Raw genomic sequence first — 23,774 nt, 5'->3', positions numbered from 1 at the left:
GTATTTATTGGTTTATTTATTTTCAGCCTATTCGATGGCTTTGCGGATGGGCTAGGAGTTGCCGAAGCTATTTCTTATGTGGATCCTCAGTTCCTCACCTACATGGCATTAGAAGAACGCTTAGCCCAGGCTATGGAGGTATGTTAGTAACTGTGATTTTTGAACTATAATTTTAAGCAGGGATCCGTTTTCTCAGCGGTTTACTGACACTCACTGAGTAGTGATTGTCACCAGTATGTGTATGTAAATTACACTTGATGTCCTCCTACTTTGCCTCAGAATTTTTTCTAAGTTTTTACTGCAGAGTGAATAATGTTTTGCTTACATTTACAAAATACACTTTCTTCCTCTATTGAAATACATAGGTATAAGATTCTGAATAGTTTATGCATACACACACATACAGGTTATTTGTGAAATGAAATTGAAGCTCTCTAAGAATAGAATAAAATCTCTAGATAGAGGAATAAATTCTGTGGTTGTATGAGAATGTCTGTTCACCTCCTTTCTTCTGCTCTCATAGCCCCCACATGCTATCCTTCTGCCCAATGTTGTCAGGAACTTTGCTCACTCATCCTCATACCTATATACCACTGTAACAAGTGTGGTGCATTTTGCTTCCTAAGTTTCTCTTCATTATTTTACTGAAACAGAAAAACTTGTTCTTTTACACATTTGCCTAAGGTTAAAAGCCCAAGTATTGTCAAGTTTGAGAACTACCACTACACCAGTGGATTTCATTATAAGATGTGTTTATTTAAATTACTATTTCAAAGTGATTTCTAAAGTAGAGGAACAGTAATAACTAATGAATAAAAATTAATAAGAGACAACTTTCAGGATCATTATAATACTTTATATTTTCTGAGATTAGAATGTCTGGTTTGGATTGACAAATTACATAGTAGATAGAAGACCTGTCCATCTGTGTACAGACACACACACACACATGCACATACATGTGCACATACGTGCACACAAACAATATTCATTCTACTTTGGCATCACTTTTTTTACATGTATAATTTTCACAGAGATTGCTTTCAATTATTCTTTATGTTTTTCTCCAAGTGACCATAGCAGAAATACTATGGCATTTCTGAGAAAAGGTCAGAAAGAGCGTCTTGAGACTTTTGCCAGATTATTTAACTTACCTTGCCAAAATAAAGATATAGCATGATAATTTGGATCAGAAACATATAAAGGATTACTAATTTCTATCAAGCTTCATATCTTTTGAGTGATCACAGTGGAATATTTCAGTTCAGGGTCTGGTTTCACAGTGCTTATATAGTCTACAGTTCTTACACTAGTGGTTTATGATTTCCTACATTATGAAGAAGTGTTGAGCAGAAAATCTGTTTTATTATTTCTTACTCATACGGAATGTGACATTTGATCCGCATCTGTTTTGTTGTTTGGTTTTTTTTTTTGAGACAGAGTCTCACTATGACGTCTTAAAAAGATCCAGAGATTGGTCATGGGAGGTCATGCTAGGTAAAGGCACTAGCAGAGTGAACAAAGACAAGAGCCTCGCAAGGAAGCTCTGTATCTAGGGGACTCACGGTCCTGTGCGCTGCTGCCTTTTGCTGAACTGCCCCTGTTGAAGTTATTCTTTCCCTTCTGCCACTGTTTAATGCCTTTACACAGCTGCCTTCACAGTTTTAACAGCTTCCTCACATTTTAGTGCTCTACTTTATTTTATTTGAATTTGATTAAGACGTTTTATAGAGAATTGACATGTTCCCATCTTTCCAGGAATCTCTTTTTCTGTGTTTAATGTGCATTTATTTAATTATTTATAAACACAGCAACTGAAATAAATTATAATTTATGATTTTCCTTTTTGGATTTGACACTAACATCCTTTAAATGAAACAAAAACAATAAAACAAAATGCTTTGGTTTGTTGGTTTCTCAAGCAGCCCTGTCACTTCTTAGAAGTAGTTTCTGTTATTTTTCTAGTACTAGGCTAATGTTTTTTTTTTCAGGTAATGGCTTTTGGTGAATATATTGGCAATATACGTTTGTCTCATATTTATGTCTTAAATATGAGTGAGGACAAGGCACGTTATTGAACATCTTTAACTTTTGAAATAATGGTATTAAAGCTTTCTGATTTGCAAAACAAATTTTAAACAAATATGTATCCCTTTGCACATTTATGTTGACATCTGAATTTCTTTAGCATAAATCTAGGTACTATCGTTTGCCTTATGTTTCTTTACAAGCAGAATGTTTAACATTTTTATGTAAAAAATTAGTTTAAATTAAGTTACAGTTCATAGTAATAAATTGATCAAAGGTAAACTATTACAAATTTTGATTAAGTATTTAAACATAAAATTTTGCTAGAAATACATCTCTTAATGAGAAGCTTTTTTACCTTCCCAATTACTTTGAATTTTATTTATTCCTAGAGTGAGATACACTTCAGCAGAAATTTTATTTCTGTTTTTCATTTTATGAATGTAAGCTTGAAAAACTTTGTTCACATAAGTAAATTGGTAGGGTAAAAGGAGTTTATCATAGCATTATCACACAGTTCTTCTGAGATGTTTTCAAAAATCACATTAACTTGTTTAGACTCTCCTTTAATTTTGTTGAAATCAAAGAATTCGAAGCCACCTAAAAGGATTTGTTATTAAGTCATTAGAGTTCACTTCAACCTCAGTACTTTAGATTGCCTTTCTAAACAGGTAAGAAATATATTTTATTTACAAAATGGGAGAAACATAGAGTATAAACAAAACATGGGAACAGAGAACCAGCATAATACTTTGACTGCAAGTGCATTCTTATGCAGATCAGTTTGAGGAAAGATTACTTGAGAAATTGAACTGAAATTGATTCCCTTGAGGTTGTCCATGCCCATAGACTTCTGGGAAAGGCTTCACATGCTCACAAGAGCACCTCATTTACACTGAGAGGTGGGCACGAGGAAAGCAATACCATGGAAACTAACAGCGTGGGCATGGGCTTTTGTGTTAGATGGGCCGTGTGTGACCTTGGATAATTTAACTTGTCTAAGCTTCAGGTTGCTCATTTACAAAATGGAAATAATAAAATCTCCTCACGGGTTATTGTGAGATTGTGTAAAAACCTTAGCAAAATATCTGGTGTGGAGTTCTCAGTAAGTGGTATATTCATAGGTATATTCAAATCAGGATTCAATTGTGATTATTCAAAATTGATTCATTCATTATAAATATAAATCTTAATTTTTTAAAAACTAAATTGTATTTTATTCATTAGAAATTAAATTTTGTGCTGACAAAGGATTATGCTACTTAAACCCTGGATCCATTTCAGATTGGATTATTTAGGCTATTTAGTTGTCTTTCTGACACTAACTTTCTGCACTAACTTTTGAAAATGCAGTAGAACCTTCATAGCTGACCACCTCCGTAAGTTGACCTAATTTTCATAGACTGGATATGCATCACTTGTGTTTATCAGTGTGGTAGGCGAACTTCCGTATGCTGATCACTTCTGTATTTTGACCAGTTTATTACAGCGCCTTGGGTGGTCAACTTACAGAGGTTCTACTGTATATTGTATTGCTTAGCGATAGGGACAGATTTTTGTATTTTTATAGATTTTCCTAGAACTGGCTATAAAATGGTTGCTTCCACTCTCCTTTCTTATAAGTGATCCCAGATCATCTTAAGTACATGTCAGTATCAAGGGAATAAATTATTTTTACACATATGAAATTCCAGGGTTTATTAGCTCTGCAGATAATCATCAGAGATAATGAACTTATTCAGACAAATACGTTTCAAAGCATAGTTAGCCTGGAATAACCTCCCCAAAGGAAAGTTACTATAGATATAATAACCCTTTTTCCTTTATGTATAGCATAGATGAGTTCTCACTAGCAGTTTCTATCTTGAGTAGTACATAGGGGAGATTCATGATTGTAATTATTTGAGAAGGAAAGGGATAGATAGCAGTATCTTGCCTTCCATTTCCTATCTTCTGATGAGAAAATTTAATATAAGATGTTATTAACTACAACAGGGACGTAGAGTAACAAGAGACTGGTTAGTATGAAATAAAGACAATTTTTAAAGAACGTAGGAAAAATACACAGAAGGAATAGCCACCGCATGCCAGGCTGAGCTAGAATGACCAAGGAAGAGTCCCCAGTCCACCCCAGGGTTGAGATCCAGACCTTGATGGAAATGGCACAGTCAGAGGTACAAGAGAAATTTGATGAGTCTGAGAATTCAATTCTCATTTTAATTTAGCAGTCTACACAATTAGATTTCGTGTTTGATTTTTAGAAATAGGAGCTTCTTTTAGGGCTGTCATGGATTCTCTCTGCTTCTTATACTCAACTGTTGTGAGATGTAACAGACCTGAGTTTGTAATTTTCTCTGTAAGTGCACAAGGGCACTCAAAATAATCCACGTCACATCACGCTTTTTATAGTCAAATCATTACAGCTGTAAGGCCAAGTGTTGCAGCTATCTGGATTCCCAAGACACATGTTTCAGTTGCTTCTGTATCACAGTCATCCACCATGATAGCTTAATTAATTGTGGTACCACTGTATTAATGTGGATTAATAGCATCCCATTCTCCTTGGCAGGGAGCTCAGCACTGAGCTTAAGCCCAGAGGCCCAACCAAACCAAGCCCAAATCTATTCTTGAAATTGTGTATCCTAGGAGTATGCCTAATAATCAGTTTATTATCTGGGCTCAGTCACAAGAGGAAAAGAAATATAATAATTTGAATCGGGAAAGTTTAATATAAATACTAACTACAACGGGATTAGAATACCAAGGGATTGCACTGTAAGAAGTAAAGTGAACTCTAAACAACACAATATTGATTAGCAAGTTTAAGGAACAGCTTTAGAGCTGAAAGATAGCACCCCACACCCCCTCTTCACCCCCAGGCTAAGATCCAGACCTTGTTGGGGAGGACACATCCATGGCTCATAGAGGGGTATTTATGGTATTATGCTGACAGAACTTGCTAGAAATTTGCCCTCTGGAATGTGACAAAAGTATGCTTTCTGGGGCACTAAAGGAACTGTTTTCAGAGGGGTGACTTTAGCTACAAAACCACCCATGGCCAGTGCCAGGAGAAGTTGCTGGCCAGCTCGCCCTGCAGTTGCCAGATACTAGAGAAGCTGCCTGTGCTTCAGGAGCCAGGGCCTGGAGGAATCTGGTATTGAGGAAGCACCTTTGCACAGGGTAGCCTTGTATGTGGCAGGGGCAAGCCAAGGGAACCTCAAAGCAACATCCTTTCCTCCTGCAGTGTATGTCCAGCACCTTCTACTGACACTGACAAAGGGAAACTATTTTAAGGGGCCTAGATTTTCACAAAGCAGAAGTGAAAGGTGAGTTTGGAATGGAAAGGCATTAATTCATTTACTAGTACATTCTTTCAGTGCCTCTGCAACTCCAGAGTCAAATTTGATGTTCAGTACTATTAACTATATTAACTTATGAGGAACCTTTTTGCTTTTTCCTTTTTTTAGTCCTGATTTTGCTTTGGGCTTGGTCCAAAGCCAAGTAGTAATTCTCTATTGTAAATCATCTCAAATTCTTTTTGGAAATATCTGTGCTAGAACCTTAAACGTACACACATATATATAAAATACTATGTTTGCCATCCAAAAGAGCACAGTGTTAGCTGAATTATTTCTCTACGTGGAAAGCCAGCCTGTTCATTTGTTTGTTATTATGATGATAAACATAACATAAAATTTATTATTTTAACCATTTTCAAGTGTGCGATTCAGTGTTACAGAGTACATTCACATTGTTGGAAACAATAACTCCCCATTTTCTTCTCTCTCCAGCCCCATGCAGCTGCCACTCTACTTTCTGTCTTTGTGAATTTGACTATTTAGGTATCTCATATAAGTGGTGTGCTGTATTTCTCCTTCTGTGATTGGCTTATCTCACTTAACATGTCTTCTTTATTAATTATCGTTATTTTAAAACATTCCAGGGGAACAAATGTTTTTGGTTATAAGGATCACTTTTGTTATGCTTGAGTCATGGTTATAAGTGTTCCCATTACCCATATACTGTTCATTGTACCCCTTAGGTAGATTTTCTCCCATTCCCCTCCTGTGCCCTCCCTGCGTTTGATTTGCTCTGGTTTTTCTTCCCTCTGTACAAATGTGTGCTCCTCGGTTAGTTCCAGCTTAATAGCGAGTACGTGCAGTATTTGATTTTCCATTCTTTAGATATTTCCACTTAGGGTAATGGTCTCTAGTTCCATCCAAATTGTTGAAAAAAGCCTTAATTCATTTTTCAAGGCTGAGTAGTACTCCACAGTGTAAATGTACCACATTTTGTTAATCCATTTATGATTTGATGGGCACTGGGTTGATTCCATATCTCTGCAAATATAAATTGTGCTGTAATAAAAAATAAGGGTACAGGTGTCTTTTTGATAAAATGGTTTCTTTTCCTTTGGGTAAATACCCATTAGTGGGATAGCTGAATCAAATAGTAGGGCTACTTTTAGTTCTTTAAGGACTCTCCATATTGTTTTCCATAGAGGTTGTACTGCTTTGCACCCTTCAACATTGTATGAGCATTCCTTTCTCTCTGCATGTCTGCCAGCATTTATTGTTTTTAGACATTTTATAATAATAAAATCCATTCTAACTGGGGTAAGATGGTATCTCATTATGATCTTAATTTACATTTCCCTGATGATTTGTGGTGTTGAGCATTTTTTGTGTTTATTGGCTATTTGTCCATTTTTTAAATAGTCTTTTGTCTACTTTTTAATGGTTTTTTCTTCTTGCTGATTTGCTTAAGTTATTTGTGGATTCTTGTTTTCATACCCTTATCAGATATGTACCTTGTGAATATTTTCTCCAATTCTGTAGGTTGTCTTTTAGCTCTGATGATTATTTCCTCAGCTGTGCATAAGCTTTTTAATTTAATCAAGTCCCATTTATTTGTTTTTGTTGCTGGGATTGCCTTTGGCATCTTGTTCATACATGACTATTTAAAAAAAAATTCCAACTTTTTCTTCTAGAATTCATACGGTTTTATTCCTTAAATGTAAGTCTCCCATCCATCTTGAATTAATTTTTGTGAGTGGTAAGAGATAGGGATCCTGTTACATTCTTCTGCTGTGGCTATCCAATTCTCCTAGCATCATTTATTGGATAGGGCTTCTTTTCCAGTGTATATGGTTGTCTTCTTTGTCAAAGATCAGTTACTATTATGTGGATGGTTTTATATCTAGGTTCCTTGTTCTGTTCCATTTGTCTCTGTCCCTGTTTTTGTGCCCACACAATGCTGTTTTAGTTACTATAGGTTTATAGTGTAGTTTGAAATCTGGTAATGTTATGTCTTCTGATTTGTTCTTTTATCTTAAGTGCTTTGGCTATTTTTGGCTCTTTTCTGGGTCTAAACAAAGCATAGAATTATTTTTTCTGAATCTATGAAATACGACATTGGTATTTTGGTGGGGATTGTACTGAATCTGTAAATCACTTAGGGTAGTATAGACATTTTAACAATGTTGATTCTGCCAGGGCACGGGTATGAAATGTTTTTCTGTTTACCTCCTTTATTAGTTTCCTTCCTCCTTCCTCAGTGTTTCATAGTTTTCCCTATAGAGGTCTTTCCTTAGTTAAATATATTCCTAGATATTTTGTTTACCTTGTGGCTGTTATAAATGGTATTGATTCTTTGAATTAACCTCAGCTTGATTGTTACTTGTCGCGAACCAGTGTGGCAAAGGGGAGTGAGCCGGAGTGGAATTGGTGGGGAATGAGGAAAATACAGTACAAGAGAAGACACAGAAACAAAGGATGGGACCAGGAGGACTGACTGAGCTGATGGCTTCAGCCAGCACCAAAACACAAAATGAGCTATAAAATTTATACTATAGAATTATTTTATAGTATCTGTATAGGGTTGTTCAGGGGGAGGTAGCATAGACAATATGGGGAAATACCATAAACAAAGACATAGTTTTGGTCTGATAGTACAACAGGAAAATGTAAATAACTTTAACAAAGACAAACCATCTTGTTAATGGTTTCTACTCAACTTCGTTAACATATGACAAGAAGCAAGAATCCCAGCTTAGTTAAAGCAAAGGAAGGACTATGTGACTTACAGGTTACTACTTAACTTTGTTAGCATATGACAAGGAGAAAGGAGGGAGAGATCTCAAGGATCTCTGCATAGTTAACTAGACAAAGGAAAAGCTACATGACTTCTGGCAGAGGGAGCATGAAGAAAAGGAAAATGGCGGTTTCTGGAACGGAGGAGAAGTAGTTGGGGGTTCATTCTCTGAATGTTCCCCAGGCTGTGAGGGCTCTGCTGTCTCACAGCCCTTTCTTTACAGTTACTGGTATATAGGAATGCTATTGATTTGTGTACATTGATTTTGTCAGAGACTTTGCTGAATTTATCAGTTCCAGGAGTCTTTTGGTGCAGTCTTTGGGGTTTTCTTGCTATAAGCCCATATCATCAGCAACAAGTGATAGTTTGACCTTCTCTTTCCCAACATGAACACCCTTTATTTCTTTCTCTTCCCTGATTTCTCTGGCTAGGACTTCTAGCACTATGCTGAATAGAATGATAAAAGTGAGCACCTTTGTCTTATTACAGTTCTTAGTGGGAATGCTTTTAACTTTTCCCCATTTGGTATGATTTTGGCTGTGTGTTTGTTATATACAGCTTTTATAGCTTTGAGATATGTTCCTTCTATGCCTAGTTTGTTGAAGATTGTATTATGAAAGGGTGTCAAATGCTTTTTCTGCATGTTTTGAGGTAATTATACAGTTACTGTTTTTTGTTTCTGTTTACGTGGTGAATCACACTTGTTAGTATGGTATGTCAAACCAACTTTCTATCTCTAGGATGAAACCCACTAGTCTTGTTGATTTTTTTTTTTTTTAATGTACTGTTGAACTTGATTTGCTAGTATTTTATTGAGGATTTTTTGCATATATATTCCTGAGGTATATTGCTGTATAGTTCTTTTTTGTGTAGATACCTTTCCTGGTTTGGTATCAAGATGATACCAGTTTTATAAAAATGAGTTGAGAGGTTTCCTTCCTTCTCAATTTCTGCAGTAATGGGTATCAGCTCTTTGTAGGTCTGGTACAATTCAGCTGTGAGTCTGTCTGGTCCAGGGCTTTTTGTTGTTGTTATTTGAAGCCTTTTTATTCCTGCTTCAATCTTATGCTCATTATTGGTCTGTTGAAAAGTTCTCTTTCTTCCTGATTGAGTCTTGGGAAGTTGTATGCTTCTAGACATTGTTCATTTCCTCTACATTTTCAAGTTTATGTGCGTAGAGATTTTCATAGTATTCAGAGAAGATATTTTATATATCTGTGTTATCTGTTGTTATAGCTCCTTTTTCATTTATGATTGAGTGTCTTTGGGTCTTTTCTATTCTTGGTTAATCTAGCAAAAGGTCTATCAGCTTTTCAAAGAACCAACTTTTGGTTTCATTGATCCTTTGTTATTATATTTTATTTTCCATTTCATTTACTTTTGGTGTGGTGTTATTTTTTTTCTTCTTCAGACTTTTTGTTTGGTATGCTCTTCCCTTTCCCATTCCTTGAGACGTGTCATTAGATTGTTGATTTGTGATCTTTCTGTCTTTTTGATGTAGGCATCTAAGGCTATGAATTTTCCCCTTAGGACTGCTTTTGCTGAATCCCATAGATTTTGATAGCTTATATCTCTTTTGTCATTCAATTCAAGGAATCTTATGATTTCCATCTTGATTTCATTATTGATAAAGTAACCCATTCAGCAGCAGATTGTTCAGTTTCCATGACTTTGTGTAGAATTGAGTGGTTCTTTTGGTCTTGAGTTCTAGCTTTATTCCACTGTAGTCTTAAGAAGATACATAGTATGATTTCTTTATTTGTGAATTTGTTGAGACATGTTTTGTGGCCTAAGATATAATCAGTTGGAGAATGTTCCATGCGCTGATGAGAAGAATATATATTCATTAGTTTGGGGATAAAATGTTCTGTAAATGTCCCTTAGGCCCATTTATTCTAGAGCCCTGTTTAAGTCTAGTGTTTACTTTCTCTTTCTTTCTTCCTTTTTTTTGTAGAGACAGAGTCTTACTTTATCACCCTTGGTAGAGTGCCAGAGTGCCGTGGTGTCACACAACTCACAGCAACCTCCAACTCCCGGGTTTAGGTGATTCTCTTGCCTCGGCCTCCCGAGTAGCTGGGACTACAGGCCCCCACCACAACACCCGGCTATTTTTCTTTTTGCAGTTTGGCCGGGGCTGGGTTTGAACCCACCACCCTCAGTATATGGGACCAGCGCCCTACTCACTAAGCCACAGGTGCCACCCTAGTGTTTAATTTCTTCTTGGTTAACCTGTACAGTTCTGTCAGTGGGATGTTGAAGTCCCTGATGTGGCTTTTTATCTCTTTGTTTATCTAGTAGAGTTTGCTATGTGAATCTGGGTGCTCTTGGGTTAGATGCGTGTCTTCCTATTGAATTGCTCCCTTTACCATTATATAATGACCATCTTGGTCTTGCCTTACTATTGTTTATTTAGAATCAGTTTTATCTGATATACATGGAATATTTTTTTCATCCGTTCACTTTTAGTCTGTATGAGTCTTTGTGGGTTAGATGTGTTTCCTGGAGACTGCAGATACTTAGGTCATATTTTTTCGTCCATTTAGCCAACCTGTCTCTTCAGTGGGACATTGAGACCATTCATGTTGATTGATAGAATTAATATGTGAGATTCTGATTCTATTCATCCTATTGAGAAATACCTTATTGCTTTATCTTTTATGCTGTTGATTTATATGAGCTCTAAGCTTCTGTTTTGGGGTAGGTGTCTTTTATACTGATCGTGTATAATGAATTTTTGAGTATGTCCTGCAGAGCAAGTCTGATTTTGACCTATTCTCTCAGTATTTGCTTGTTTGGAAAAATCTTTATTTCTCCTTCATATATGAAACATAGTTTTGCAGAATACACAGTTCTAGGCTAGCAGTTCTTTTGTTTAAGAAGACTGAAGATGGGACCCCAGGCCCTTCTGGCTTACAAGATTTCTGTTGAAAAGTCTGCACTTAGCCTGACACGTTTTCCTTTGTAAGTTACTTGATATTTTTACCTCACAGTTCACAGAAGTTCTTCCTTTTTGTTCACTTTGGCCAGGATGATGACTATGTGTCTTGGTCATTGCCTATTTGCAATGAGTCTCCTAGGTGGTCATTGAGGTTCTCGTATCTGGATATCTAAATCTCTAGCAAGACCAGGGAAATTTTCCTCAGTCATTCCCTCAAATAGGTTTTCCAGCCCTTGTGTGTTTTCTTCTTTACCCTGAAGGATGCCTATTATTCTTGTATTAGGCCATTTTACATAATCCCATTTTTCTTGTAGGTTTGTTCATTCCTCTTAATTCAAAACAGTTGTCTTTAAGCTCTGATAGTCTTTCTTCTGTCTGGTCTAGTCTATTCTTAAAATTTTCCACTGTGTTTTATATTTCCTTAAATATGCTGATCTCTTCATTAAATTTTTCATTTTTCTGAATTTTTTGCTGTCTGTTTTTTCATTTTCTCTTGAATTTCATTTAGTTGCCTTACAATCCATTTTGGAAGTCTTTATCTTTCATTTCAGTGTTTTCATTTGGTTGGTGTTCTTTGCTGGAAAGCTGGTAGATAGTTCCTTGTGGATTTTTTATACTTTGGTAGTTCTTTTGCTGGGTGGTTGTTGTTGTTGTTGTTGTTGTTATCTGGGGCTGCTTTGACTTTTTATTTTTCAATTTTCTTTTGTATAAATGGACCTTTCCCCAGCCCCTCTTTTCAAAGGAGTAGCATATGTTGGGTGAAAACCTTTGGCTTTTTTTATGGGTGCTTGGATAGCCATCTAGGTTCTAAATAGATGTCTTGGTTGTAGATATCCTTAGTTTGATGGAATTTTCAGTTGTCATTTGTTTGTGGAAAGATCTCCTATCTTTCTTTGATGACAGAAGGAGGAGCTCTTTCAATTCTTCTCTTTCCCCAGCCCTGTGGTCTTCAACAATGTGAGATAGTAGGTGGTGCTTGTGGGTAAGAATCAACCACAACCCTGTATGACTGAGTCAGTAAATGCTGTAAAGGGCTGTGCAAAATTGGCCTCTCCGCCAGTAGGTGGCACTTGCCAGAAGGAACAAGGTTCATTTTGTTTCTGGGACCTATGACTGTCTCTAGCTCCTCATAATAAGCATTTGAATGCTCCAAGGGATAGATGAGGCCCTGGAACTTCTAGATGAGTCTCTATTCTCCACCATAACAGAGATCGGTAGGGGAGTTGGATGGGGTGGGGTTGGGTGAGATTGTCCTAGGTTTTACAAAACCTGGTAAGGTAGCTGTTTTGGTAGGGTTAAAAGTGCTCCTAGCTTCTGAGGAAACTGCAAAGGAGGGGCTGAAATGGCGTCATACAGCCAGAAGGCTTGCTTGTAAAGGCAGGGCATATGTGATTCATACTCTGGCTTCAAGAGTGAGTTTCACTTTTCTCCTCCTCCCCGCCATGGTCTCCCTCCACCATCTGCCAGCTGATGGAGCTCAAACTAGTTGTGCTCCCCCAGGATGGCACTGTAGGCTGGGAGCTTTCTTATCCAGGATTTCACCCTGGGCTGAGAGAATGGCCTTCCTCTGAGGGGAGGGCTTCTCCATGAGTGTGCTGTGTGGGGGACCCATGCTGCACTCTGGTTTCAATTATACCCATACAGGCTTTCTCACTTCCTAAGATTAATGTACAAATCTCCCATCTGTGCCCTTCATCAACGTGATCAAGTCCTAGGTATGAGATCTGGCCTATGGGCCTGATCCCAAGTTCCCGAAGACCAATCTCCGATTGTGCCAGGGAGAAGCATCTTGGTCCTGAGTTGCCTATGGGGTGCTAAAGCAGGTAGGATGTCCCTCTGCCTTGAGGTTCACTCTGTTCTTGTTCTGATAGAGTAACTGGGTAGGCAGCCCCAGGGAGGGCCAGTGAGCAGGAACGTTAAAGTTCAACCACCTATTATTCTTCCTCAGGTCTTTAAGAGGAAAGGTTTGAGCCCATCTCTCTGTGGAAGCCCCTATGTGCAACCCAGGGGTAGGCATAGGCAGCAGCTCCTGAGAGCCCTGGCTCAGTCATCTCTCTCAGCAGCTGAGAGTCTGGGAGGGGAGGAAAGGAGTCTGGATGGAGGAAAGATTGTACTTTGACCATCTCTGTCCTCTTCTCTGGAAGGCAACCCACCTGGAATGTCCAGGCTCTGGGGGTCATGCAGATTCCTCAGGACCCACCAGCCCCCTGTGCCTCTCACATTACAGGCGGGGGTTGAGTAATGTTTATGTGAGGATGAGTAAGATGAAACGGGGGCTGCAGCTCCCTGAGGACAAAGGCGCACAATGGTTGGAGAAGCAACACAGCCCCTGCCGTCTTGGCTCAGATCTGTGGTGACAAAACCATCCCAGTGGGGCTGACAGGCTGGTGCTTTGTCCAAGAAGCTTCTAATTTACTGCCAGTAACGGCTTTGGGGCTTCTGAGGGTAGAAAGGCTCTCTAGCAGTTCGGGAGCCTGCTGACTGCCAGAGATGTGAGGGAGGGAGAAACAAACCCCTCACCTGCCCTTTTCACTGGACTCCAAGCCTCTTGGGGTTGTTCTCTGCTGATATCTTGCTCTTTGTTCTACTTTGCAACTTCTTCCTTTGGAATCTCTTGTAGGTTCTGGCACTTTCTCTTGGAATTGCATCCGATCCATGATTGTTTTTCATCTAAAATTCTCTTTCTTTGTGAGACAATTTGTCAGGGGGGTGTCTCTGGTCAGCCATCTTTGAATTGGTCCTAATGTGATGTTTTCAGAATTCATCTCTGTTGTAGCATGTGTTAGAATTTCTTTTTTTTTTTTCAAGGCTGAAAAATATTCTACTCTGTATATATACACAGAGTAGAATATATACACATACCACATTCATTTATGCATCCATCAAGGAACACTTGGTTTGCTACTATTTTTTGACTTATTCTTGTGAATAATGCTGCACGGCATTATAATAATGTGGGTGCACAGACACCTGTTTGAGTCTGTGCTTTCAGTTCTTTGGAGTACATACTCTGAGGTGTAGAATGCTTTGATTACTATATAATTTTTTTTTTTTTTTATTGTTGGGGATTCATTGAGGGTACAATAAGCCAGGTTACACAGATTGCAATTGTTAGGTAAAGTCCCTCTTGCAATCATGTCTTGCCCCCATAAAGTATGACACACACCAAGGCCCCACCCCCCTCCCTCCTTCCCTCTTTCTGCTTCCCCCCCATAACCTTAATTGTCCTTAATTGTCCTCATATCAAAATTGAGTGCATAGGATTCATGCTTCTCCATTCTTGTGATGCTTTACTAAGAATAATGTCTTCCACGTCCATCCATGTTAATACGAAGGATGTAAAGTCTCCATTTTTTTTTTTAATGGCTGAATAGTATTCCATGGTATACATATACCACAGCTTGTTAATCCATTCGTGGGTTGGTGGGCATTTAGGCTGTTTCCACATTTTGGCGATTGTAAATTGAGCTGCAATAAACAGTCTAGTACAAGTGTCCTTATGATAAAAGGATTTTTTTCCTTCTGGGTAGATGCCCAGTAATGGGACGAATGGCTAACAAGCACATGAAAAAATGTTCATCATCTCTATATATTAGAGAAATGCAAATCAAAACAACCCTGAGATATCATCTAACCCCAGTGAGAATGGCCCACATCACAAAATCTCAAAACTGCAAATGCTGGCGTGGATGTGGAGAGAAGGGAACACTTTTACACTGCTGGTGGGACTGCAAACTAGTACAGTCTTTCTGGAAGGAAGTATGGAGAAACCTCAAAGCACTCAAGCTAGACCTCCCATTTTTTTTTATTTTTTTTTAAGAATTGTCATTATGTTTCCATAAGTTGTACCATTTTGCTTTCCCACTAGCAGGGGAATCCTGGTTTTTTTAGTTGTCAAATCTGCTTCTACTTTTTTCTCCTGAAGTAGATTAAAATTAAGGTCTTTCATAGCTCTGTCTTATGATTCTGCAATTAGGATATAATACTAACAAGTAATTATTAAATTGTATAATGCTAATTGTCTGAGTACAGTAGCAGTTCAGAAGGAAGAACTATTATAATCTGAGACCACTGACATAGGCTTCATGGAAGAAACAGAACTTACCCAGTCCCAGAGGAACTGATAAGACTTAAAGTATAAATAGAAAGCACCAGGCGAAGGAAGCAGTCTGTGCACCAAGAGTATAATTGTACAGGTGGCAGGCAAAAAGACAGAAGTCCCACCTGCCATGCTAATCTAACTGGAGTCAGAAAGGATGACGGTGACTTATACGAGATGGTCATATGATATGATGTTCTGTCTTCTTTAGAACAGTAATTTTATATGGATATTTGGACCCCTAAGTGAAGTTCACAGCCCAGAAAACCTAGTCATATTTGTGAACTTTAGTGTGACTGTGCTGAGTCTGTACCAGTAGTAGACAGTGCCATTCAGAAGCACACTATTTGCCTCCACACCTTCAACAGTGGGAGGTGTTATCTTAATCACTTCAGCTATGTATATATATATTTTTTTTTATTTTTATTTTTTTATTGTTGGGGATTCATTGAGGGTACAATAAGCCAGGTTACACTGATTGCATTTGTTAGGTAAAGTCCCTCTTGCAATCAGTTTTTGCCCCCAGAAGGTGTGGCACGCACCAAGGCCCTGCCCCCCCCTCCTTCCATCTCTCTGCTTTTCCTCCCCCCCATAACCTTAATTGTCATTAATTGTCCTCATATCAAAATTGAGTACATAGGATTCATGCTTCTCCATTCTTGTGATCTCTTCTTTGTCCTCTCTGAAATGTTTACTTTCTTTTGTACTATTGACCCTACACAGGAGCTCATAGTTGGAAGAGTTAACCCCTTCTCAGAAAATGCAAATAGTCACTTCAGCCATCTCTTATCTTTAATGACATGGTCCTCTCTGAAATGTTTACTTTCTTTTGTACTATTAACCCTACACAGGAGCTCATAGTTGGAAGATTTAACCCCGTCTCAGAAATACAAATATGATGGGCAAATAGATGATTATTGAGACACATCGAAATTTGTTTTTGTTTTGTGAAAAGTTGGGCTGTCTTTGTGTGTTTGATGTTTTAGTTTGAAGGTGATTGTGGTAGTTCCTTTGGGAAGGGGCAAAAGGAGCAAATGAAGCAAACCAAACAGGAAGAAATTACTGTTTCAAAGTATTTTCTAACAAAATACTGTTAACTTTTCTTTTCAGACTGCCCTGGCACATTTAGAGTCTCTAGCAGTAGATGTTGAGGTGGCCAATCCACCAGCCAGTAAGGAAAGCATCGATGGTCTTCCAGAGACCCTTGTTCTTGAAGATCACACTGGTAAGGCAAAATTGGTTTCAGATATTGAAAGATATGTTGTATATTTAAGTATATTATCATTGTACCTAGAAGATGAAATATTTGACTATTAGAGATTTTTAATACATTTTCTATAGAAAGCAGATGCTGATAAACTTTTGACTGGTAGACAAGTATTTTAATTTATTAAGTGATAGGCTGAGACAAATATTTCCTAGTCAGCTTTTCTACAAAAGCAATGTTTACTAAATTCTAAATTGTCATCTATTAGACAGAACCATATTTTCCAGTTAAGTGATCTAAGTTTCGGGTTTTTTGTCTTTCATAGGGATCCAGCATATGTTGATTTTCAATTTTTTTTAAAGTTGGACTTTATGTGATTGATAGATCTAAATTGTTGATTTCAGCTATTGGTCAGGAGCAGTGCTGTCCAATCTGTTGCAGCGAGTATATTAAAGATGATATAGCAACAGAGCTGCCCTGTCACCACTTCTTTCACAAACCTTGTGTCTCAATTTGGCTACAGAAGGTGAGTTATAGAATTATGTTCTTTAAAATTAATACTTTAATAGTTTGTCCTACAAATTAATGATAATAGTATCTTTTAAGCCTATTTATGTATGTACAGAACTTTTTAATACAGTGTTAGAAACTGGTTGCCTCTAGTGACTACAGATCAGGGACAATATGGAATTATTGTACGTTTTAAATTAACATTGGTAAACAACAGACACCAAATAACATATTTTTGATTACCTATATTGATTATATATCTGAAAAATGACTTTAAAATAAAACCAATTATAAGTGTAATCATAATCCTGTAAATTTGGTGTTTACAAAAATATTTTAAGCAAAGAAGCTTTTGACATTAAAGTATTATAACAGTGTATAAGTATTCAACTAATACGTGTTGATGTCTCTGAAAACGCGTATGAGTGATATTTAATACCTACTAAGTACCTCTTATTCTCATTTGTATATATTATCTTTAGATACTTACCCAATAAATTTAAGTATATTTGAATTAAATAAAAGAGTCGTACTTAAATCTTCTCTGTGAGTTCTTTTTGTACGAATAAAATGTTTATGTCCAGCTCAGTAGGAATTCCCAAACCCCTGTCCCGACTGCGTATTCCTGGATATAGCAGTCTCTCTTCTCTGTAACCGCTCCCTTTCTTTGCTCTTCCACTCCTACTCCCATTTCATCCTTCTCTAAACTTTTTAAAAATCTCTGAAATTCAGTATAGAAATGTTCACTGTTTCTTTATGAAATCAAATACATAATTTAGTTGTTGATGTTAGCTTCTATTTTATGTCTGTATTCATATTTAGTTGGTGCTGCGGTTTTATGTTCAACTTTTACAAAACATTACTTGGATATTTTTCTTTTTTTTCTTTTTTTTTTTTTTGTAGAGACAGAGTCTCACTTTATGGCCCTCGGTAGAGTGCCGTGGCCTCACACAGCTCACAGCAACCTCCAACTCCTGGGCTTAAGCGATTCTCCTGCCTCAGCCTCCCGAGTAGCTGGGACCACAGGCGCCCGCCACAACGCCCAGCCATTTTTTGGTTGCAGTTTGGCCAGGGCTGGGTTTGAACCCGCCACCCTCGGTATATGGGGCCGGCGCCCTACCGACTGAGCCACAGGCGCCGCCCTACTTGGATATTTTTCCATTTGCTACAATCCTTTGTCTCTTTACTTCTCCTTAGCTCCCCTTTCTTCCTCACTATTCCACTCCTCCAAACTCCCATCACTGGTATTTCCATCTAGGAGTATGTACAGCCACACTTCTTCTCAGTTGCTGAAACCATTATTCTAACTATGTGGTATCAAGAGGTGTTTTTTTTTGTTTGTTTTTCCCCAGTTTTTGGGCGGGGCTGGGTTTGAACCCGCTACCTCTGGCATATGGAGCTGGCGTCTTACTCCTTTGAGCCATAGGCGCCTCCCTCAAGAGGTTTTTTAATTATTATTTTTCATAGGATTGTGCTGTATTTTTTAATACCTATCCTTGGGCAATTTGAACTTTAAATTACTTTATTTATTCATTTCTCTCCACAAAAAGAATTCATTTTAGGATTACAATTGTGATTACATTAGATTTATTGGTTATTTTTAGAGGATTGCTCTAAGACACCCTCAGAGTTAGATTGGCAGAACACATAGAAATGTTTCTCCATAAACACTCATTGGAGTCAAGACCGGAAGCTGTGTGATTGGTTACTGTGGATTTTTTTGTCATTTGTTGAAGGATACTGATGACGGTTTGTGTATCCCATAAGTGAGATAACCCATAGCACCTGGCAGGTAGGGAGTGTCTTGTGACTGTTAAAAATTATATCAGATAAAGCTGTTACAAGAAATTAGAGATGTTTTTCCTTTATTAACAAAGTCACAAACACAAATCGATGATACAAGTTACAAAGACCAGCCAGTAGTTTTGAATAAACAAAATGTGCCGACATAATTGAGATTTGATAGGTATTACCTACGTGTTTCAAGTCTCATGAAACTTCCTGGCATTCTGGATTGAGGTGTAGTTCTGGATTCTAAATTATTTTTAAAATACTATCTTTTCTCTCTCCCCTTCCTTATAATTTGGGAAACAGTTTTCTTGGTAATTTTTCTTAAATGTTCATTTGGCATCATGTTGGTACAGCCTAGATGGCTGTATCACACAATATACCCACGTCTAGGGTTTTTATAAAGGTTGAAGTAAATAGTTCATAATGAATTTAGTAATCACATAGTGTAGGAAAAGTAGCAGTTAAGTTATTAATAATTAAAGATAGAATTCAGTAGCAAAGAACTTTCACTGCCTGCTGGTGGTGGTTGTGCAAGTGCCGATAAAATTAGAATGCAGAAAATGTGTGCATGTACCTGTCTGTGAGGTCCGTTTCTCATTTCGCTTCCATTCCTACACATCAGCCCTGCAACCCTTGTTACCTTAAATACTATTGTATGTACCTACTTTATTTCCTTACCTCCATTAGAGGTGTTTGCTAAAATGTAGTTCTAATCATGTTATCTGCATTCTCATAATGGAGAGACACTGAGCCTTCCAGTCACCTGTGGAATAGTGTGAAGTTTCTGTCTTGGCTTTTAAGGCCTTCTGTGATCTAGACCCTGGTCTGTCTCTCTAGATTCACTTTTCTGTACATTTGCTTGTGAAGCCTGGCATGATCTTCCCTTACACCCTCTGTAAGATTAGACAATCTAGGTAAGCCCAGCTTAAACTCCACTTTTTCTGTCCTTAATAAACCCTTTCTTTGTCAGAGATTTCAGAAGTGCTGTTCGTGTCCCTGCTGTGTGTCAGGCAGGGATGATGATAGTTGATTCCTGTGTACTTTGTATTTAGACCTCACAGTAACTCTAGGATGTGCTGGTATCCTTATTCCTGCTTTCCAGTGTTACTTGTCTAGCATGATACAGCTTGTATGTGTTTGACCAAGACCACACTCATCTATTTGACTCCAAAACACTGTGAGGGCCCAATCTGTGTGGTGAGTACACAGTGAATATTTGCGAATTGAATTCTTTAATTACAAACATTATCTAAGCATTATAGTATTGAATTATACTTGACTTTTCTGTAATCGACGGTAATCAGTTTCTCTCCTGTTAAGTAACAGCTTAGTGTGAGGCCTTCCCTGGTTTCCTCTGAGGAGAAAGTTCCCAAGATACAGTTCTTTCTGTATCAAAGAACAGAACAGGTCTCTTTCTGTTGGTCAAAGAGACCAATAGCATGGTCTCTTTGGGGAAAAGCCCAGATTTGAAAAGGGATGATCTCTATAATCCTCCATTGGCCGTAAGGTGTTGCACTCCTAGTATAACTGCTTCCTTCTTCCCGCATCTACAGTTGATTGTTTCAGCGTTGAGAAGGCACCTATCTCATCTTTTTGGAAATTCATGGCTTATAAAGGTCTGAGGCTCTTTTGCTTTGACATGTGCTAGACTACACTGAGGTTTTAGTGTGATATGAGAAGTGCTGGGGGGAATGATTTGGTATGAATTAAGTAGGTCTCTGGTTTTTCTTATGTGCACAATAGATTAAATAATGATTCAATTCAGATCATTGCTAGCTAAACTCTGACTTCCAAGTATGTGTGCATGGTGATTCTCTGCTCACCTTCTATCACAGCATCGTGTGTGCAGGCTTTTAATTAAAACTTACTAAATGAAGGAGAAATGACCTTAAAGGTGCAAACATAGTTAAGAGGCGTTGTTTACTCTCTCTGATTAGTCTAATGGAGGCGCAGAGGAAGTAGCATTAAAATTTAGTCTGTCTATATTGTGTTGCTTTGAAGTTTATTTAGTTTTTAAGAACTTGATTTGTTATTAGGATAATGATACTGTTTTTTCTTTATTAAGTTACTTAGTAAAAAAAAAAAAAAGTGTGACTGTTGTTCCTGGTGGTTCTCAACTTGTTTATTTCCTCCAGTCGGGAACGTGCCCTGTGTGCCGCCGTCACTTCCCCCCTGCAGTTATCGAAGCATCTGCAGCTGCCTCCTCCGAGCCTGATCCTGATGCTCCTCCTTCTAGTGACAGCACCGCAGAAGCACCCTGAACCTTACCAGCTGAGATGCAATCGTCTATTGAAGTAAATCTGCAAATTCCTTCTAAATATGATGTGCAAATAATTATATATAAATATATTAAAAATGCTATATATAGTATATGCCATAGTTTAGAAAGAGAATATTCACCTTTCTAAACTAAATTTAGGTTTGCAGGAAGTGCTAAATGTTTGCAAGCTGAATGTTGAAGCACTGCATCCATTTTGTTTAGTTGAATTAATTGTAAAGTCAAGCCTCTGACTTAACTCTCTCCAGAAGAAATAATCATCTGTGTGGCAGACATTTGGCTTTGTCTACAATGCTGTCACTAAGCGGTGATAATTAAGCTTTCCTATCTGCAGCAAATGTGAAGACTCTGATCACAACAGAAGTATTTGGTTTCACTGGAAATAAAACAAATTCTAAAGCATGCTTTTTCACTGGTCCCTTTGCTTTTGCTACATCAAACCTCTTGGTTCATAACTCTGAGACATTTTTCAGATGTCTTTTCCATCTTTGTTTAAAATTAGGACTCCAGAATGCCAAACAAAGGCTAAAATTTTGGCAAGAATGTCACAAAATTTTAAAATCTTAGATCTAAATCCCCTGAAATGGTTAGGTAGTAAAGTAAATTATTTAATAAAACAGTGGATGTGCTTAACATGAAGTTAGTAAAGCATGTGAAGAATCTAGTGTGCTCAGTACAGCGAGATGAATTAGATGGCCTCATGAAACCCTTTTTAACTTCTCATCCAACCTGTTTCTCCTTGGTTAAAATTGTACTTAAAGGTCCAGAATACTCAAGGCACATCTGTTTAATAAGTATTGAATATAGTTAGTTTAAGGTAGTTTTAGTTCTGTGATGTTTTGGAAAGGCTGGTAACTTTCAGAGGGTCATCTTTGTGACTATATAACCCCAAACCAAGATACACGGCTTCTCCTTTAGGGGATCACACATAGAGGCGAGTGTGTGCCAACACGAACCTGTTAGTTCACTTCAAATGTGACTTGACATCAACACCAAACAGTGCTAGCTATTGGAATATCACATCTGAGCAAATGAAATAGTAAAGCACATGGTGAGTATACGTCCATCCCGTTGGTCCATTGATAATTTAGTTTGGACACATGCAAGGAATATTTATATATGGCTTCCCAGCTGCAGGATTACATCTTACTTCTCTGAGTATTTATGTTTCATCTCTTTTCTCCATTCTTAAAAATAAATGAGTTTTCACTATTGGCACATTTGAGGCTTAAATATAAGAAACATTAACACTTGCATTCTAATTTTTGCATATATTGTAAATGTGTCTGGTATTTACGGCAAAATACTGTGTACCCTTTTATGGGTAAAACAAAATGAATATTGCATGCATGTAATGTGGTGAATTTGTAATTTATGGATTCTTTGGGGCTTCTGTGACTTTGGAAATGCTTACATTCAGGCCTTCATGTTGCATTAGCTGGCATGTTTTCCTTCTGATGTATAGAGTCACTGTTGTATAAACTAATCTCTGCTTGTCTTCTACTCTGTGATCTTTCCCATATTTCGTTGATGATCAGTTGGTGTCAAAGAGTCTAATCAGATTAAAATTAATTCTCATGTGGATACTGTGGAAACTCGTGGCTAGTGTAATTTTTTTTGTTCGTTTCTTTTTAAGTAGTAGTGATCAGTTGTGACGCTTACTGGTTAAACGTACATTGTTAAAGATTTCTCTATAATAAGCCACACATTATATTTAGGTAGTATTAAAGGACCTTGGTTTTCTTCTCCTAGATAGCAGCTGTCCCAATGAAAATATTTCTTCTTTGCCTGTTAAGATTTAGCTATTATCTGCCAGTCGTTAAGACGTTTTGGTTCCAAACTCAACCAGCAGTGTTGAAAGCTGAAGTGAAGATTGCTGTTGTACTTTTTGCTTTCCATCTGTTACTGTCCTTCATTCTTGGCACTTGACTATCTATAAACAGCTGCTATGAAGGAGAAAAGTTGAGGAAGGGTTGGTTTAAATTAAAAAAGGGAAATTGAGGTTTTAAGATGTTTGTGGTAACAAGCTGGTATAAGCTAAGGCTAAGAAGTTCAGACACCAAAATACTATTTGATCGTATCTTGGATCCTTTTGAAAAAGTTAAGAATATATGAAGGTAAATTAGAAATAGTATTAATATTAATAAAATATTGTTTATCTTATTTCTCTATTTTATGTTGTGACTTGACCTAATAATTTTATTTTTTTAAACATTTTCTTATTTCTTGTAATATGAATGCTAATATTTAAAGTTAGATCCATGTGGTTTTCTTTTGTGTTCCTTGTTTATCTCTAAGCTAACTCTTAAGATTATTTGTGATATGAATTTTTATTTAAGCTGTTAAATATATATGAACTGTTCAATGGAATGCAAGTTTTTCAAAATCCCAGGTCTAAATGTAATGGTTGGTTTATTGTTCTACAACCCCGGCCCATCATTTTCCGTGTAAATCATAAACAATAAACAGGATATACTCAGTGGTCATTTCTAATATTTAATTGTGCAATCATATCACTTCTGTAATGTAACCTCTAATGTAAGGAATTAGAGTTAATGGCAAAGAACAGCTGTATTAAGTGCACAGTAGGCTCCTGAGTGCAAGGTTTTATTTACAGTCCTTGACCTGTGATCTGTGAGGGCCCCACAAAGTCACACAGGAATTGATGGACTTCCTGCTGCTGGAGGGGCTCTGAGTCCCTGTCTTCTTCTACCTAAAATTCTTAGCAGTCTTGTGGGCTTCACCAGAGCCTGGTTTCCACACCAACTGTGGACTGTAGAAACCCTCAAAGTTCCACAAGGAGGCTGTCTCACTGCGGTGGCTTTCTCCA

General features: G+C 37.5%; 1 protein-coding gene across 3 annotated transcripts in view; it reads left to right on the top strand.

Moving 5' to 3' along the window:
* Window positions 1–23,426, top strand: part of PJA2 (praja ring finger ubiquitin ligase 2) — an 88,803-nt gene extending 65,377 nt beyond the window's left edge. For all 3 annotated transcript variants that reach the window (XM_053566312.1, XM_053566311.1, XM_053566313.1), the window contains 4 exons: window positions 27–138; window positions 16,269–16,383; window positions 16,770–16,891; window positions 20,802–23,426. In XM_053566312.1, coding sequence (XP_053422287.1) covers window positions 27–138; window positions 16,269–16,383; window positions 16,770–16,891; window positions 20,802–20,927 — 475 coding nt within the window. In that variant the 3' untranslated portion in view covers window positions 20,928–23,426. The remainder of the gene's footprint in view (window positions 1–26; window positions 139–16,268; window positions 16,384–16,769; window positions 16,892–20,801) is intronic.
* The last annotated feature ends 348 nt before the right edge of the window (window positions 23,427–23,774 follow it).

The sequence above is a fragment of the Nycticebus coucang genome, chromosome 17 (assembly GCF_027406575.1).
Source record: "Nycticebus coucang isolate mNycCou1 chromosome 17, mNycCou1.pri, whole genome shotgun sequence".
Classification (NCBI taxonomy): domain Eukaryota; kingdom Metazoa; phylum Chordata; class Mammalia; order Primates; family Lorisidae; genus Nycticebus; species Nycticebus coucang.
This window is presented reverse-complemented; position numbering and strand designations above follow the sequence as displayed.